The 20,581-nt window shown below is 43.7% G+C and overlaps 1 protein-coding gene across 4 annotated transcripts in view; it reads left to right on the plus strand.

Annotated features, from left to right (window-relative positions):
- LOC140427200 (protocadherin alpha-C2-like) overlaps positions 1 to 20,581 on the plus strand; it is a 224,294-nt gene that overhangs the window by 149,254 nt on the left and 54,459 nt on the right. The window contains exon 1 of one of the 4 annotated variants that reach the window (XM_072512794.1): positions 6,467 to 9,101. The exons of the other annotated variants lie outside the window; for them this stretch is intronic. Within the exon in view, the coding sequence (XP_072368895.1) occupies positions 6,651 to 9,101 (2,451 nt within the window). The 5' untranslated portion in view covers positions 6,467 to 6,650. Of the gene's footprint in view, positions 1 to 6,466; positions 9,102 to 20,581 lie in introns of those variants that run through there. 4 annotated transcript variants of the gene reach the window in all.

Raw genomic sequence — 20,581 nt, forward strand, 5'->3', positions numbered from 1 at the left:
TGAAAATACAAGAGGTAGGGAACAAATTGGTATCCCAGAATTCCTGACTCAAAGAGCCTAGATGGTGAGCAGCAGCCCATTCACGAGTTACTAATGATGGCTTCTGAGGGAAGGGACGAGAAAAGTCGGGACTACCCAGATTATAATTATTTTGCTTAATGTGTACTACAATGTTCCCTTTATCTAATTAGCACTACCGAAAATATTCCGTGATTGCGAGAGTAAGCACCGTGGATTTGGACGAAGGTTTCAACGGTGACATAATATATTCTTTCAGAGATCATACTCCGGATAAGTGCATAATCTATTTAGCTTGGTCAAAACAAATGGATTAATCAGAGTATTGGGCATTATGGACTTTGAAGAGGTCGAAAATGATCGGATTTCGGTACAAGCTAATCAGGGATTTTTCCATGCAATACCCGTCTACTGTTAAGTTCTTCTACAAGTTACTGATGTTAATGATAACGCTCCAGAAATAATGAAAAAGTCGCGATCGAGTTGGATTGCAGAGCAGAGTATTCTCCTTCCGAAACTTCAATAGCTGGCATTGGAGTTACAGGCTGCGCTACAGAAGAACTGGAAAATGCTCGTTGCCACATCACCATAGCAGAAGTGGTTATTCTGCCCTTCGAGCCTGCTCCGCCATTCAGCGAGATCAAGACTGGTCTGATATGATATTCCTCACCTCCATTTTCATGCTGTATCTCCATAACAAGGTCCCCTTACTGATTACAAACCTATCCCAGCACTGGACATAATTAAGGGCCCAACCTCCACAATCCTCGACGGTAAATCAACCCAAAGACACACTGCCCTCTGAGAGAAGAAATTCCTCTTCATCTGTATCTTAAATCGACGACCCCTTACTCTGAGATTATCCCCTCAAGTCCCAGACGCTGCCACAAGTGGAAACAACCTCTAAGCAAATAGCCTGTCCATCTCCCTGAGAATCCTGTATGTCTTAACAAGGTCGCCTCTTTCTTCTAAACTCCAACAACAAGTTCAAACTACTCAACCTGTCCTCATGAGAAAATCGCTCCAGACCTGGGATCAACCCAATGAACGTTCTCTGGTCTGCCTCAAATCCCCGTGTATGTTATCTCAGATAAAGGGACCAAAGCTATTCACAGTATTCCAGCGTGCCTAAACAGCGTCTTTTATAAATTTACTAAGGCTTGCGCATTTTATACTTAATTCCGTGTGAAATAACGGCCACCATTTCACTTGACTTCGCTGTTATCTGCTAAGCTTGCATGCTTGCTTTTTCTGAATTATGCACGAGGATCTTCAATTGGATCTCCAAGGACACTGATACTGGACAGAATGTCCATCTTTCTTACCAACGTCTGAATCCAGAGATGACAGATTGTTTACTTTGGCTTGAGAGGTTGGAAAGATCTTGACAATGCTGCGCTTTGGGGGTCAAGGATTCACTGAAACAGAAACTCCAATCGTGGTGGGGATGATGGAAAACATCGCTTTCGTATACAATCATTATTGGCTTATCATACAGAATCATGCTTTTGCAACTGTAGCTAATGCCAACCTATTGGGAAATGCGGGGCCATCGACATTTGATGTACGATTCAATTGAATAATATATTTTGGAATAATCTCCTTTGTCAAATTTATTCATTTTTAGTGCTGACTATTTCTTTCCATGAAAGTGTAAATTCAATCAGAATCTACTGCTGCTCTGGCAGCACGCTATGGCGAACTGAAAAGTCTAGTGTGAGTAGCTAAATACCATTGAGTTATATGGATGTGCGTGAAAGCAAAAGCCAGACTGAAAGATTTTGGTATTGAACATATCCAATTTTAGATGGAGCCAAACATAATTTCATGCTCTTAAATTCAAATAGCCCCGGAACCACCTGAGATTAATATCAATTCTGATCAATGTGCTGTGGGGGAGAGCGGGGCTGCTTCACCCTGTACTTTGCACACCTCTGATGGAAATGTTAGTATTAAGAGAAACGTAGCAAGAGAATGTTAAAAGTTTGGAGGGAATAAAACAAATGAAGTGATCAATGAACGTCTGAAAAGTAATTCTGTTATGTATTTCCAAATGAATACATGTTCCCAAAAATTCTGATTATGTGCTTTGTAGGAAATTGAATCATATATTTCCTTCACTTGTTGATAAAACTTCTCCTTATTTCTGCAAAAAATGCAACACTCTTCCAGATTTAACTCCCAGAGATTCAGTAGCCCGTACATATAAAATATTAAAAGGCGTATGCTATTTGCTCCCTCAAACCTCCCCCACAACCCAAAAGACCATGTCTGATCTGATTGTGGTGTCGACGCCACTTTCCCAACTGAGAAACAGCACAAATATTACAATAAAATAATATCAGGAAACAAGGTAGAGTAATTAAACTAAAGCTATCGTAAGGGAGGTAAGCAAATAATATTCTTACATAGTATATAAAAAGGGAGCAAATAAGGGTGCAAGGGTAGTCATGGCAGGGGAGCTTGAACCCGTGATATGCTCCGCTTGTGCTATGCGGCGAATCATGGAAGCTTCAGCTGTCCCTTGTGACCACGTGTGCATGAAGTGTGTCCAACTGCAGACACCACATTTCCGAGCTGGGACTGAGAGTGGATTCACTGTGGAGCATCCGCGATCCTGAGCAAGTCGTGGCAGTAAGGTGGTCACACTGCAGGTGAGGATTAAACAGGCAGAAAAGGCATGGGTGACCACTAGGCAGTGGGAGGAGATAGTGCAGGAGACCCATGTAGCTATTCCCCTTTCTAAATTATATGCCGATTTGAGAGATGACTGTGTAGGGAAAACAGTGGCAGTCAACTTCATGGCATCACGTAGGTTGGGGCGGCGGGGGGGGGGGGGGGGGGGGTTCTGCTGCACAAAATGCGAGGAGGATGAACGGCAAGGCTCTAGTGGTAGGGGATTTGATTGTAAGGGGAACGGACAGGCGTTTCAGTGACCGCAAAAGAGAGTCTAGGGTGGTACGTTGCCTCCCTGCTGCCGGGGTCAAGGATATTACTGAACGACTGCAGGGCATACTGAAGGGAGAGGGTAAGAAGACAGATATCATGGTACACATTGGTACCAACGCTATAGGCAGAAAAAGGGTTGGAGGATAAATTCCCTATTTCTACACTCGATTCCCCTTGCAATAAATGATAACTTTCAACTTGCATGACACCTGGAATCCTAACAGAACAAAGGACAAAGAAAAGTACAGCACAGGAACAGGCCCCCTCGAAGCCTTTGCCGCTCACAACACCCTAACTAAAAACAAAACCTTCTGCCCTTACTCGGTCCGTATCTCTCTATTTCCTCCCTTTGCGTGTCCCCATCCAGATTCCTCTTAAATGTTGCTATTGTGCGCTTTCACCACATCCCTGGCAGCGCGTTCCAGGCACCCACCACTCTCTGTGTGAAAAACGTATCCCGCCCATCCCCATTAAATTTTCCTCCTCTCACCTTGAACCTGTTCCCCTTTGTAATTGACGCATCCACCCTTGGAAAAATCCTGTGACTATCCACCCTGTCTATGCCTCTCATAATTTTGTAGATACCCGGCTTTCCACTGCAAAGAACCCTAATTTATTCAACGTCTCCTCATAGCTAACACCCTCGAGGCCAGGCAACATCCTGCTGAACCTTCTTTGCACTCTCTCCAAAGCTTCCAGGTCCTTCTGATAATGTGGTGACCAGAACTGCACACAATACTCCAAATGGGGCCTAACCAACGTTTTATACAGCTGCAACATGATTTCCCAACTCCTGTATTCAATGTCCCGGCTGATGAAGGCAAGCATGCCATATGCCTTCTTAGTCACCTTGGCCACCTGTGCTGGTACGTTTAGGGAACTGTTGACCTGCACGTCCAGATCCCTCCGATTGTTAATGTTCCTAAGGGTTCTGCCATTTACAGTATAACTCATACCTAGATTTGATCCTTCAAAATGCATCACCTCGCAATTGTCGGGATTAAACTCCATCTGTAATATCCGTGCACAAGTCTCCAAGCTATCTATGTCCTGTTGTATCCTGTGATAATCATCGGCACTACCAGCAACACTGCTAATCTTCTTATCCTTCAAAATGCATCACATCGCAATTGTCCGGATTAAACTCCATCTGCAATATATGTGCACAATTCTCCAAGCTATCTATGTCCCGTTGTATCCTGTTGTATCATCCACAAACTTACTAATCAGACCACCCACATTTTCCTCCAGATCATTTATATATACTACGAACAACAAATGCCCCAGCACTGATCCCTGCGGAACAGTAGTAGCTACATGCCTCAATTCTGAAAACATCTTTCCACTGCTACTCTCTGTCTTCTATAACCAAGCCAGTTCTGTCTCCATCTAGCCAACACACCACGAATCCCATGCTGTTTATAGTTTTGTACCAGTCTGCCATGTGGGAACTTGTCAAATACCTAACTAAAGTCCATATAAACTACATCGACAACTCTTCCCTCATCAATTTCCTTTGTCACCTCTTCGTAAAGCTCAATCAATTTGGTGAGACACGATCTTCCTCGCACAAAACTATGCTGCCTGTCACTAACTGGTCCATTTTTCTCCAAATGTGCAGATATCCTGTCCCTCCATGTATTTTCCAAAAGCGTTCCCACCACTGACGCCAGGCTCACCAGCCTATAATTTGCTGGATTAACCCTGCTTCCTTTCTTAAACAAGGGAACAACACTGGCCATTCTCCAGTCCTCTGGAACCTCGCCTGTGGTCAAACAGGATGTGAAGATATCTTCTAAGGCCCCAGTTATTTCTCCCCTTGCCCCCCGCAGATGGACCCCATCCGGTGCCGGGGACCTGTCCATGTTAGTGTAATTTCGGATACTCAGCATTTCCTCCTTTGATATACTGACGGTCTCAAAATCGTTCACACACCTATCCCTGACCTCAACATCCGTCATGTCCTTCTCTCTGGTGAATACCGATACAAAGTACTCATTAAGGATTTCACTAAATTGTTATGGTTCCACTCCAGACCTATAGCCCCGCTGAGCCCTGCACCTTCCCTCTACCTGCTCTTATTCTGCGCTGTGTCGATCTCAGTCTTCCTTCCCCCCCCCCCCCCCCCCCAGTCTCTACACTTACTGGCCTGCTGTTCCCGTTCCCACCCCCGTCACACCAGTTTAAAGCTTCTCTCTTTATGGAAGAACAATGTAGCCTCTCTCCTTTCAAACTGATCACTGTTTTTGCAATTGTCTTGCTAAAGTGAACATGTTCACGTTTTCTTGCTTTATATTCTACCTGATCCAAATTGAAACGTTTACTAATGTGCAGACTTGAGGGAAAGGTGCAGCTACACTCCTGCATTAACAAATCGACGATCCATTAAGTTTTCCTCTGAAATTGCAAACAGAGCTATAGTTGAACGAGAGCTATGACGTTTTGTGCAGAGTAAATACATACAACGAGATAGAGGCATCCAAAAAGATACTCTGTCTGTTGTCTATGCGCTTGATATAATATTCTTTTAGAAATGCAAGCTCCACCAGATATTTCTCTTTTCAAAATAATTCAGAGACCAATAAACACATTTTGATGGCTTGGCTGAGGAAGTCATACCCCTCAATATGATCCAGAGAGCAGTTTCCCGATGTGGAATGAATTTGAAAATACATTGGTTGTATCGACAGTGTCAGAAATGAGCAAAACTCAGAAGTCATTCTGAACGATGCATTGTTAGAATGAGATTACAGTGCAGCCCACAATCATCGCATATCCTACAAGAAAGACGACATTTATTTTCCATCCCTAGTTGGCCAGTGAAAGTGATGGTGTGTTTTCCTGAAACTCGGTAGTCCCCGTGGCGCAAGAGTGATTAATGCATGGCAAAAAGACATGGCAAAAAAAAGTTTTTTTCCCTGTGCGTGTCGCTTTAAGGCTAGGATACATGATTTAAAACAGACAAAAATGTCTGTCAAAGCTGAGAATATTACATTTGCAATAAGGCGTGATTAGATTCATAATAACGTTATGCTAAATACTGCTAACAGTTGATAAATAAAGAATTCAAGCAAGGGGCAGAGCAATGCAAAGAGGCGATTTCATTCATTAGGTTAGTTGTTGTTCACATATATAAGTAGTGATTAACAACTTCAGTCAAGGATTGGGGTATAGACCCACGAATTTATCTTAAATATTAACGTTAACATCATATGAAACGTACACTAAATAGTGCCCAGGAATATCAATTGAAGTTGTACAACCTTAAATATACAAAACAATTCTTCCAGCATTCTGTAGAGGCACTATTGCTTTAAGATTAAGCGGTATTATTAGTGGTCCAATCTCTTTTGTGTCGCTGTCTGCCAATGGGGTGAGGAAATCTGTCAGTGGATCCAGCACAACGCCCCCTGCAACAGACACTGCGCAGTATCGATGAGAGGAGGAACATTCATCTCTCCGGGCTCTTGATTCACATCGAAGAAAAAGGTCAGAGAAATATAACGGAATTTGTACCAATAATCTTTGCGATTTTGACAAAGAACACTGGGGGACTGGTGAAAAATAGTTTTCTTGGATTTTGGAATTCAAGGTAATGAACAATTACGTTTTAATCGTTTCAGTAAGGAGCATTTGATTCATCTGAGAAGCAGGCAGTTATATTTGCAGTACGTTGATCGGGAATGGCCTTCTTGCTAAATAGCAGAGTGCCACTACGGTCGGTTCTTACAGTCATTCTCATGTTTGTTGCTGAATCGGTCTACGGGAATATTCGCTACTCAATTCCTGAAGAATTAGAGCTTGGTGCTTTTGTTGGAAATATTTCTAAGGACCTCGGGTTAGATCTTAAACAGCTAGTTAAACGCAGGCTACGGATTGAATCTGAAAACAATAAACAATATTTAATCGTGAATTTGGAAACTGGAAATTTGCTTATAAAAGAAAAAATAGACAGAGAGCAGCTTTGTGAACAAGGCCTCAGTTGCGTATTAATGTTAGAGGCTATGGTTGAAAATCCGCTTGAGGTATACCGTATTGAAGTAGACATTCTCGACAAAAACGATAATGCGCCCGTTTTTCGGAGAAGCGAGGTTGACCTAGAAATATCCGAATTGACGCCGCTTGGAACATCCTTTCCACTCCAGAGTGCTCTTGATCCGGATGCTGGAACCAACAGTGTTCGCTCCTATCAACTGAGTTCAAACGTGTATTTCAGATTGAAATCGCAGTCAGAGGGTGAGGAATCTGGCATCCCAGAACTGGTGCTCCAACGGCAGTTAGACCGAGAACAAGAACCAACTCACCGACTAACACTGACAGCGTTTGATGGAGGGAACCCGGAGAGATTCGGAACTATCCAAATTAAAATTATTGTGGTTGATGCAAACGACAATGTCCCAGTTTGCCAACAAAACATCTACCAAGTTACCACTGCAGAAAATACACCCAGAGATACATTGATTGTGAAAGTAACTGCGGTGGACAAGGACGATGGTATCAACGGTGAGGTAATCTATACTTTCAGCGATCACACTCCTGACAAAGTGCGTGAGATATTTAGCTTGCAGGCAGCAACCGGAGAAATAAGGCTAACTGGTAATCTGAATTTTGAGGAAACACAGAGTTACCAGATTTCCGTACAAGCTAAGGATAGAGCTCCATATCCATTGGCAGTCTACTGTAAGATTTTGATCATTGTTACTGATATTAATGACAATGCCCCTGAAATAGTCATAACATCCACTTTAAGCACGATCTCAGAAAACGCTTCCCCGGACACTGCAGTCGCTGTTCTAAGAATTACAGACAGAGATTCTGAAAACACAGCAGATGTTCATTGCAGCATACCCAGAGATATCCCATTTAAACTTACCACTTCTTTTAAAAATTACTATACGTTAGTCACTCAAGGTGATATAGATCGTGAAACTGTACCACAGTACAACATTACCATTATGTGCACTGATGCAGGTAACCCTCCCCTGTCCACCACGAAAACCATCCGAGTTCTGGTCACAGATATAAATGACAATGCGCCAAGTTTTACGCAGCCTTCCTTTGCCATGTATGTAACAGAAAATAATGTTATTGGTGCTTCAATCGGATCTGTGTCAGCCCTTGATCCAGATTCCAATCAAAATGCCGAACTTTCTTATTCTCTTATGAATAGCTTGATAAACGGTTTATCTGCATCCACTTTCGTCTCAATAAACGCAGTCAGTGGTGTGATATCTGCTCACCAATCTTTTGATTTTGAACAACTGACAAGCTTTGAAGTGCATGTGAGAGTGCAGGATTCTGGGTCACCACCCCTCAGCAGTAATGTAACGGTCAATGTGATCATCGTGGACCAGAATGACAATGCCCCTGTGGTCGTCTCACCTTCGCCTATCAAAGGATCCGCAGCAGAGGACAAAATACCGAGATCGGCCGAACCAGGTTACTTGGTTTCAAAAGTGATAGCTACTGATGCCGATTCTGGTCTGAATGCTCAACTTGTTTACCAACTCTATCAGCCCTCTGATGAAAGTCTGTTTACTGTGGCTCCAGGAACAGGAGAAGTGTGGACGATTCGCCACTTTACACGTAAAGATCCAGTCAGGCCAAAAATCATCATTTTGGTGAGGGACAACGGAACCCCATCGCTTTTCTCGACGATCACTATCAATGTATCAGTGCAGGATGATACAACAGAAAATGCGTCCAATATTGCAGCGTTAGGTCTCAGTGGACCGTGGAAATGGGATTTGAAATTTTTCCTAATGATTTTATTTGGCACAACTTCATTTGTTTTACTTGTGGCTATTTTATTTCTCGGTATTAAGGTTTGCCAAGGCAGACATTATATCAACAGTGACTTTTATTGTTGGAATACGTCATACTTTTCTCGGACGAGATCGACCCATGGAATTCAAAAGGCCAGTGTAAATCTTCAAATACCATCCAATTATACGCAGGCGTATGAAAACGCGACACTTCCACGGCAGCTTCACTATGATCCAGCTATGAATGATTTGAAGTTTCTAAAGTTACATGGTTCGGCTGCATCCATGGTTGATCTCAAGACTGGCACATGTGTTGCAGCAAAACACGAAGAGGCATCAATCTCGACCAGGAAGGGCACAATTCATGAGGTGAGAGGAGCCTAATTGAATATATCTTGGGAATGTAAACCAGAAAATAATGGGGGAATGTGTAAATATAAAGGATGAATCAGAGTTTGACATATACTGAAATAATATTTCAAAATGTTGTGTTTCTTTAAAAAGCACAGCTCGTGTTGGCACTCAGAGCTATTCTGCGTGAAACTTTGAACCGCCCCCCCCCCGGTCCAGGGACCAATGACAATCCATAAATTGTTTTTTATCAAAGCCAATGAATCATAATAATTAATGTGGGAGATATTATGGGAAGGCAGGACGTTGCATTCATTGGAATAACTTGTTTACGAGCCAGTTTCAATACCCATATACGCTCTACTGATCTTAAGTGAGCAATGATTATTTAGTGGCTTGAGCAACTTGCTGAGGTTGAGCGGACGAACTAAATATAAAAGAAACATGCCCCCATGCATTGTTTGAGTGAATCGTTTTTCAGCACGTTCTAGAAAGTTATAGTTTTATTAGAGAAACCATTTATCTTAGCATTAACTTAAAAACGCTGCGAGCAATCAATTTTTCTCCACACAAGGTAGCTCAGTACAAGCAAAATATGGCTTCATGCTAAGTATTGTAGGTGGAAAACATAATGTGAGAGACACTGGTGTGGAGAAAATTGTCTCCGTCGGGAAGGAAATAGTTAAAAATAAATATCTGTGTACATGGAAACAGAAGCCTGAAACAGACACCCACTGATGACCATTGATCGTGATATGGAAAGCTACATGAGTAAATCATTGGGTTTTACATTGGACCTCCGTGCACTCAAAGAAATGATAGACTTCATTTAAAAAAATGGAGTTTCCAGAAAGACTGTGAGCTAAATATCTATGATGAAAATATTTCGACGAAATATAAAGAAGTAAAAGTCGAGGGAATGTTGGTGTACCAATTTTACAAAAAGTCTGGGCGTAAAAGACTATTTTTGCTTGTTCGTAAAGAAGGCTGTTCCCCCAGTCAGTGTGGTGGATGTCTATATTCATTTGGAAGGTAGAAGGTTCAACATAAACAGAAAATGTGAAAGGCAGCGTAAGAGGCGTATGGTATTAAGCGAGTTTCGTGGGATTTTGTACTGCGTACAGTGCTATAGTACATAGAATATACAATACAGAAGGAAGCCATTCGGCCCATCGAGACTGGGAAAGAGCACCCTATTAAAACTCACTCCTCCACCCTATCCCTGTAGCCGAGTAACCCGACCTAACCTTTTGCATACTAAGGGGAAACTTAACACGGCCAATACATCGAACCTGCACATATTTGGGCCGAGGGAGGAGACTGGAACACCCAGAGGAAACCCACGCAGACACGGGGAGAAAATGCAATCACCACACAGTCACTCGAGGCCCGAATTGAATCCGGGTGCCGAGAGCTGTGAGGCAGCATTGCTAACCACTTTGCCACCGTGCCGTCCCAAATGAATGTCTCAAAAACATTAAACTCACTGCGTATTTATCTATCTTCCCTCCATTCACCATTGAAAAAAACCATTCTTGCACTGAAATTAAACCAATTATAGAATTAAAATAGGACGTAAATGATTGGTCATCATGGATGACAATTTCACTACAATTAAAAATCAGATTAATTAAACACATGCTTGATTGTTCAGTCAGAGTGCAAACAGCGGCTTGAAATGGGAGCAATGCTAAACAAATCAACCTTCTTGAAAGTCTCTAAAGTGCTGACTGTTGCAACGTTGATGAAGAAACCGTTTGGGGCTCCTTGCAACCATTTCCTCTGAAAGTGTGATTACACACAATGGCATTTCATAGGATCGTTCAGGGACTGGAAAAGATAATTCACAGCTCCTTGGAGTTGGTAATGGGTATCCAATGGAGAATGTCCAGATGACCAGATACCTATTTTATCCAGAGGGGCGAAGGAAGCCACATTTAACCTACTTGCTCCCCTGTACCTCACTCCTGCAGCAGTTCTGATTGCTCCTCTTGGCTTCATGTAAACCGCATTTAATATAGAGCCATAGAGTCATTGAATGTTGTGGCATTTCAAGTACTCATCCACGTACTTTTTAACGGTCCGCAGCTTGCCTGTTCCTACTAACCTCCCCGGAAGTGCATTCCAGACTTCCACCTCCATCTGGGTGAAAACAAAATCCTCAAGTCCCCTCTAAACATCCTGCCCCTTCCCTTAAAAGTATGCCCCCCTCATTTTGGAGCCTTCAACTAAAGGAGACAACTGCTGCCTATCCACCCGGTCTGTAACCCTCATAATCTTATATACCTGAATAAGATCCGCCATCACTCTTCTCTGCTCCAAAGAAAACAATACGAGCCGATTCAGTCTCTCTTCATTACTCAAATATTTCATCCCACGTAACATCCAGGTGAATCATCTGTACACCCCCTATAGTGCAATCACATCCTTCCCAGAGTGAGTCGGCCAGAACTGCACACAGTACACCCGTTGTAGCCTATCTAAAGTTGTGTACAGCTCAAACATATTTCCCCTACTTTTATAATCGAACCCACGACTGATTAGGCTTGTGTCCATGTGCCTTCTTAACTGCGCTATTAATACGACCTGCCATCTTCAGGGATCTGTGGACAACCGTCGCAAGATCCCCCTGTGCATCTGAGCTTCAGTCCTCTTAAAATGCCAAAAAAAGTGAGCATTTGAAAATCAAGTGTGTGCATAATTTAAAGTCGCCCTTCACGCCGAGCCCAATGCCGTATTTGCTGCTAAACAGCCACTTGCTTTCTGAGAGGGCATTAGTTCAAGTGCTCACGCCAAAATTACGTGCAACCGCGTTAATTAGAAATATCCTGACACCCAACTGTTTAATAGTTCTCCGAGCAGCAGCTTCTCTCTCTGTCTTCAACATCTTCACTAACTCTTAAAGTTGAATGGAAGTTGAACAGGAATGAAATGAATGAAATGAAAACCGCTTATTATGACAAGTAGGCTTCAAATGGAGTTACTGTGAAAAGCCCCTAGTCGCCACATTCCGGCGCCTGTTCGGGGAGCCTGGTATGGGAATTGAACCGTGCTGCTGGCCTGCAGTTGCTGCTTAAGGCCCAATATTGACATTTCTTTATCTCCTTGAAATATTCTGTATAAATCGCTGATGTGAAATCTCCCAATTAAATATTTAAATTTCTGTTTAAAGGGTTTAAATTAATGTGGCAGGGGGATCGGAACCAATGCAGGAAGTCGGAAGGTAGTAAAACAGGGACAGTAAAAGAAGGCAGGAAGGGGGAATGTGTAAGGCAGAGAAGCCATAGTCAAAAATAAAAAAGGGCGACAGTACAAGGTACGGTGACTGAGGGGAGCTCAGTGAACAGGCCCAGTAAAACTAACAGGAATAAAACGGGAAGTAAAAACATAAATGGTAAGCGACGTGGCAGGTTGTTACATGAAGATATGGGTTCAACGACAAGGAAAATTAGGAGAAAAGGTAAGAGGAAATGTAACTTAGGAGAGGTTACTGATCGAGGCGGGAAGATTCAAAACAGAGGTATAAAAGCCAACATAAGTGTACTTTACCTGAATGCTCGTAGTAAGTGACGCAAATCATCGTGAATGACTATGATTTATGGCCATTACTGAAACATGGTTAAAGGATGGTCACGAATGGGTGTTAAATATCCGAGGGTATCAAACTATTCGGAAGGACAGAGTGGATGGTAAGGGAGATGGTGTTGCTCTGTTATTTAAGGATGACATCCGAGCAATAGTAAGGGACGACATCGGGGCTATGGAGGATAAGGTTGAATCCATTTGGGTGGAAATCAGGAATAGTAAGGTGAAAAAGTCACTGGTAGGAGTAGTCTATAGGCCACGAAATAGTAACATAAGAACATAAGAACTAGGAGCAGGAGTAGGCCATCTGGCCCCTCGAGCCTGCTCCACCATTCAATGAGATCATGGCTGATCTTTTGTGGACTCAGCTCCACTTTCCGGCCCGAACACCATAACCCTTAATCCCTTTATTCTTCAAAAAACTATCTATCTTTATCTGAAAACATTATGGTGGGGCAGGCAATAAACAAATAAATAACTGATGCATGTAGGAATGGTACAGCAGTTATCATAGGGGATTTTAATCGACATGTCGATTGGTTTAACCAGGTCGGTCAAGGCAGCCTTGAGGTGGAGTTTATAGAATGTATCCATGATAGTTTCCTAGAACAGTATGTAATGGAACCTACAAAGAAACAAGCGGTCCTAGATCTGGTCCTGTGAAATGAGACAGGATTGATTAATGATCACACAGTTAGAGATCCCCTCGGAAGGAGCGATTACAATATGGTGGAACATAAAATACAGATGGAGGGTGAGAAGGTAAAATCAAACACTAGTGTTTTGTGCTTAAACAAAGGAGATTACAATGGGATGAGAGAAGAGCTAGCTAAGGTAGACTGGAAGCAAAGACTTTATGGTGAAACAGTTGAGGAACAGTGGAGAACCTTCCAAGCGATTTTTCACAGTGCTCAGCAAAGGTTTATACCAACAAAAAGGAAGGACGGTAGAAAGAGGGAAAATCGACCGTGGATACCTAAGGAAATAAGGGAGAGTATCAAATTGAAGGAAAAAGCATACAAAGTGGCATAGATTAGTGGGAGACTAGAGGACTGGGAAATCTTTAGGGGGCAACAGAAAGTTACTAAAAAAGCTATAATAAAGACTAAGATAGATTATGAGAGTAAACTTGCTCAGAATATAAAAATAGATAGTAAAAGTCTCTACAAATATATAAAACAAAAAAGAGTGGCTAAGGTAAATATTGGTCCTTTGGAGGATGAGATGGGAGAGGGGTTTGGATAGGTTAAGTGAATGGGCTAGGGTCTGGCAGATGGAATACAATGTTGACAAATGTGAGGTTATCCATTTTGGTAGGAATAACAATAAAGGGATTATTTTTAAAATGATAAAATATTAAAACATGCTGCTGTGCAGATAGACCTGGATGTGCTAGTGCATGAGTCGCAAAAAGTTGGTTTACAGGTGCAACAGAAGAAGGCAAATGGAATTTCGTCCTTCATTGCTAGAGGGGTGGAATTTAAGACTAGGGAGGATATGCTGCAATTGTATAAGGTGTTAGTGAGGCCACACCTGGAGTATTGTGTTCAGTTTTGGTCTCCTTACCTGAGAAAGGACGTACTGGCGCTGGAGGGTGTGCAGAGGTGATTCACTAGGTTAATCCCAGAGCTGAAGGGGTTGGATTACGAGGAGAGGCTCCGTAGACTGGGGCTGTACTCCTTGGAATTTAGGTTGAGGTGGGGGGGGGGGGGGGGGGGGGAGTCTTATAGAATCATATACAATTATGAAGGGAATAGATAGGATAGGAGCGGGCAGGTTGTTTCCACTGGCGGCTGAAAGCAGAACTAGGGGGCATAGCCTCAAAATAAGGGGAAGTAGATTCAGGACCGAGTTTAGGAGGAACTTCTGCACACAAAGGGTTGTGAAACAATGGAATTATTTGCCCAGTGAAGCAGTTGAGGCTCCTTCGTTAAATGTTTTTAAGATAAAGATAGATAGTTTTTCGAAGAATAAAGGGATTAAGGGTTGTGGTGTTCGGGCTGGAAAGTGGAGCTCAGTCCACAAAACATCAGCCATGATCTCATTGAATGGCGGAGCAGGCTCCAGGGGCCAGATGGCCTACTCCTGCTCCTAGTTCATATGTTCTTATGTCTGCATGTTTGCATGTTTGTAAGGAGGGGAAATGTTTTATTTAATTTATTGCCCAAACAGTAGCTACCTTCGTACTTCCCCAAATGCAAGAAACATGTGTTATACTGTTAGGTCATTGTCCTGGCCATATCTAAGGTCAAGGATTATGCATTGTAGTAATCTGTTTCTTATCATAACAACATATGCTTGTGCGCATACATTTATAAAATTTACCGTTTACAATTTCGATAAGCTGGATAAAAATTCAGCATTTGAAGAATGCGTACTTTGTCTCCACACCGAAAGGCAATCTTTTTCAAAAGATCTGTTTCAAGATAGGAATGAAGGTATTTTGTATAAAACCTTTATGATAACCAAGTAAGAAGTCTTTGGGGATCAGTTCATCATTGAAAATAATTCCACCAATCGAGTATCATAGGATTTACGTGCAGAAGGAGGCTATTCGGCCCATCGATTCTGCACTGGCTCTCGGAAAGAGCACCCTGCCCAAGGTCAACGCCTCCACCCTATCCCCATAACCCCACCCAACACTAAGGGCAATTTTGGACACTAAGGGCAATTTATCATGGCCAATCCATCTAACCTGCACATCGTTGGACTGTGGGAGGAAACCGGAGCACCTGGAGAAAACCCATGCACACAAGGGGAGGATGTGCAGATTCCGCACAGACAGTGACCCAAGCCGGAATCGAACCAGGGACCCTGGAGCTGTGACGCAATTGTGCTATCCACAATGCTACCGTGCCGTATTAATTTCCTTGGTGAGACAACTTATAGCAACGAAATAAGGGGAGGTGCTGGTTACTGCTTTTCTCACTGGACTCTTAAACCAGAGACTCAAGGAAATGCGCTGGGGATGCGGGTGATGGAAATTGAACACTTCTCAAAACCAAATCTGCATTCAAAAATGTATCGATGACCGTGAAATGCTTGTCGATTGTTGTCAAAACCCATCTGACTCACTAACATCCAGAGGGACGGAAATATGCAGGCCACGCGTGGTCTGGCCTACATGTGCTGACCTCGCAAGCCACTCACGTATATCAAACCACCGGAAGTGTATAAAGGGTAAAAAAGGAAAATCCATCCAGCATCACCTGAGGCTCCAGAAAACCCAATGACAAACTCAGTCCTGTCGATTCTGTAAAGTCCTCCTTACTAACAACTGAGAGCTTGTGCAAAACCTGGAACAGGTTTTCAAGCAACAACCTGACATAGTCATATTAACCAAATCGTACCTTACAAGTCATGTCGCAGACACCACCTCGGCATCCTGAGTATGCCTTGCCCCATTTTCAGAGGTGGATGCACGGTGGGAAACAGTCGGGCGGGTGTTGCCCTGGAATCCGGAACATCATCTCCGAACTCCATGACGTATTATGGTGCCAAGTCAAAGACGAGTATATAAACCTCCTGCTAACTAACACATACGACGGCATCACACCCAACGCCGTCCTCAGCTGACGAAGCAGTGTTGCTCCATGTTGACCACAATTTGGAGGAAGGACTGAGGGCGGCAGGGGCGCAGAGTGTACATTGGGTGGGGGACTTCAATCTCCATCACTGAGGGTGATACCAACTGACCTGGTTGGCCGAGTCCTAAAGGACAGAGCTGCTAGTCTGGGTCTGCGGCCGGGGGGTGGGGGGGGGGGGGGGGTGAACCAACAATAGCAAAACACGTATTTGACCTCTTTGCTGCCAATATTCGTGCCACAGATACACCTGACCGTGGCAATATCAGTAGGCGTGACCACTGTATGGTCATGGTCGAGAAAATGGCCTGCCTTCACATGAGGATAGTCCTTATTGTGGTGTGTGACATTAAAACAATGCTAAAAGAGTTTTAACTGCTTCCACAACTCAAGAATGGGCTGTGGGCTGTCAGTAGCAGCAGCATTACACTGAATCGCAATGGTTAAGTGAACATTCAGGTATATTCCCCATGCTCCCATTGCCACAAAGGAAGGGGATTAACTCTGGCTCAATGAAGAGTGTATGAGGGCAAGCCAGAAATAGTGCCAGGCTCATCAGAATGTGGTGCCAACCTGGTGAAGCTACTTCAGGACTTCTTCCGAGCCAACCCAGTATAAACTGGAGGCAAAATACAGTGCTAAGTGATCTTACAACCATCGGAACAAACCTACGCTCTGAAGTTCTCCCATGTCCAATCATGAATTATGGCAGACATTTAAACGAAGTACAGGTGCCATGTCTCAATAAATATTCCCATAGATCCTGGTGGGGAGCCCAACACCTCAGTGCATAAAATAAGACTGAAGCAGCTACAACAATCTTAAGCCAGTATTGCTTAACGGATGATCCATCTCGCCCTCCTCTTGAGGTTGCCATTGTCACAAGTGTCATTCTTCAGCGAACTCGATCCACACTGCATGATATCACGGCACTGCTCAATGCGCTGTCGATGACAAAGGCTATGGACGCCAGCAATATATTGTCAATAGTACGAAATACCTGTACTCCAGAACCAGCCCTCCAAAGCTATTCCAATGCAGCTGCACACCGGCATTTAACCAGAATTGTGGAAAATTGCTGTGGTTTGACCGGTACATAAAAAGGAGGACTAGCCCAACCCAGTCTACTACCGCCCATCAGAGTACTCTGGATCATCAGTAAAGTACTGAAAGTGAGCATCAACTGTGCAATCAAGCTTCACTTGCTTAGGAAGAAGCTGCTCACTGACGATCTTATTAGTGATGGACAGCATGATTTTGTGAAGGGGAGATCGTGCCTCACTAATTTGATCGAGATTTTCGAGGAAGTGACAAACATGATAGATGGGAAAAGGCAGTAGATGTGGCATACATGGACTTCCGTAAAGTGTTTGGTAAGGTGCCTCATGGTAGACTGATTCCAAAGGTGAAGTCACATGGCATCAGAAGAGAGCTGGCAAGTTGGATACAGAACTGGCTTGGGCACAGAAGACAGAGGGGCATCTAGACAAATATATGAATAGGGTGGGAATGGCAGGATGTGGACTCTGTAAGTGCATGCAGTTATAGTTTAGGCAGCTACCATGGTCGGCGCAGGCTTGGAGGGCTGACGGGCCTGTTCCTGTGCTTTATTGGTCTTTGGTCTTTTTTCTTTGTTTGATCTGTTTTGGTTCCACTAAGACCATTTAGCTCCTGACCTCATGAAGCCTACGGTCAAACATGGAAGAAATAGCTGAACGATAGAGGTGAGGTGAGATTGACTGCCCTTGACAGCAAGGAAGCATTTGCCTGAGTGTGGCGACAAGATTCCATCGCGCAAAACGTGAGGCTTTGGGAATTAGTGGGGAAATGCTCCGCTGATTGGGGTCATACCTCGCACAAAGGAAGATGGTTGTCCTTGATGGAGGTCAATTCTCTCAGTTCGAAGACATCACTGCAGGAGTTACCCAAAGTAGTGTACGAGCCGAACCATCTTCCGATGCTTCGCCAATGACCTTACTTTCATCACAACATCAACAATGAGGATATTCGCTGATGATTCCACACATTTTCTGATCCTTCATGTCCTGAAGTATTCAATACCCAAATGCAGCTACACCTGGACAATATCCAGGCTTGGTCTGACAAGTGGCAAGTAGCATTCGTGCCGTGTAAATGCCAAGGAATGACCATTTCCAACAAGACAGAATGCAACCATCTCCCCTTCACATTCAATGGCATTGCCACAGCCCAATTGCTCACTGTCAACATCTATGGGCGTTTCTTTTTAGCAGAAACATAAATGGACCGGGCATATAAATACTGTGGCTACAAGAGCAGGTCCGAGGCTCAGAAACCTGCACCAATAACTCCCCTCCTTTCTCCCCAACGCCAGCCATCAAAGACATAGCACATGTCAGGAGCTTGATGAAATAATCCTTAATTGCCTGGGTGAGCGCAGCTCCAACGACACTCAATACAATTGGCACTGCCTGGGCCAAAGCAGCCTGCTTCCTTGGCATGCAAACCACAAACATTGGCTTTCTTTACCTCCGACGCACCATGGCAGCAGCCTGTACTATCTGCAAGATGCATTGCAGGAACTCACCAAGGCTCCTTAAGCAGCAGCTGACGAACCCACAACCACTACCATCCAGAAGGACAACGGCAACAGATGCATGGGACACTACAAATGACACACTATCCTGACTTGGAACTATGTAGCCATCGCTTCACTGTCTCGGGATCAAACTCTTGAAACCCCCTCACTAACAACACTGTGAGTGCGACACACCACATAGACGGCATCGGTTCAAATGCTGTTCACCACAAATGTCTCAAGGGCAAATTAGGGATGAACAATAAATACTGGCCTATCAGGTGATGTCCACATCCCTGGAATGAATACAAAAAGGAACCTCACCGAATACAACCTTAGAGAATATGCTCATGACATCACCAGCACAATCAACAGGTATGTCCTGCCCACAAGGAGGACAGATTAAAAAGAGGCCGCAGAACAATGTTATCCAGTCAGGAAGGAAGTGATCTGGGTATCTCCCACAGGATCTCCAGATCCTCAAAGTCTCATGACATCAGGTTGCATATGTACAAGGAAACATCCTGTGATTACCACCTTCCACCCTTATCACTGCTCTCTGAGAGATTGTCTTTCCTCATTCAATTTCCTAAATGTGCGAGCATTTACTTTAAAACAGTGAGATGAGGTCTACCTTTTCCCTAGGTCCGTCAGGATCTTATATGTTTCATAAGACTGCTATAAACTCCAGCAGATAGATTCTTAGCCTGTTCAGCCTTGCCTCATAAGACAATATGCCCATTCCAGATAATAATCTAGTAAACGTTTCTGAATCACTTAAACCACAATCTGTACGCTATACAATATGCGTATATTGTATATACGCATATACTGATGCCAATGAGGCTCACCTCCTTAGAACTAAACCAGGACTGGTTCAAGGAAGAGTGCAGGACAGTAAAGCAGAATCACATCCAGGCACACAGAAAAATGGTTTGTCAATATGTTAAAAGTACAACAAAGAACTGCTTGCATGCAGAAAACGGAATCAGAATGCATGAGGCAGAGGTAAAATATCCACAAGCAAAGGATCAGATCTCAGCTCTGCAGTCCTGCCCCATACAGTCGTGAGCGGTGGTAGGCAAGTAAACAACACAGGGCACGTTGGTACAGTGGGTGGCACTGCTGCCTCACAGCGCCAAGGGCCTACGTTCAATTCCGTCTTTGACTATGTGGAGTTTGCATTTTCTCCCAGTGGGTTTCCTTCGTCACTCCAAAGATGTGCAGGTTGGTAGGGGTATGGGGTTTACGGAGGAGTGCACCTAGGTAGTCGGGTGTTCTTGCAGAGCGCCGGTGCAGACTCCACGGGCCGAATGGCCTTCTGAACTGTATGAATTCTATGGTTCTATCTATCTAATTGGAGTTGGAGCCTCTACAACTATACACATTCTCAATGACGGAGGTGAGGGCCGAACAGCAGTGCAGAAAATTCAATCGAAGCATTTGCAAACATCTTTAGTCAGATGCCGTCTTGCATTCGGCAGCATCACAAATGTCAGTCTTCAGACTCCAATGATATCAAGAAACAGCTGAAGGCACTGGATACTGCAAAAGGTCTGGGACATGAAAATCGCATATTGTCACAAGTAGCTACAAATGAAGTTACTATGAAAAGCCCATAGTCGCCACATTCCAGCGCCTGCTCGGGCAAGCTGGTACGGGAATTGAACCCGCGCTGCTGACCTGCCGTGGTCTGCTTTAAAAGCGAGCTATTTAGCCCTGGACTAAATCAGCACCAGACATGACAACATTCCAGCAACAGATGACTGCAC

The sequence above is a fragment of the Scyliorhinus torazame genome, chromosome 7 (genome assembly GCF_047496885.1).
Source record: "Scyliorhinus torazame isolate Kashiwa2021f chromosome 7, sScyTor2.1, whole genome shotgun sequence".
NCBI lineage: Eukaryota > Metazoa > Chordata > Chondrichthyes > Carcharhiniformes > Scyliorhinidae > Scyliorhinus > Scyliorhinus torazame.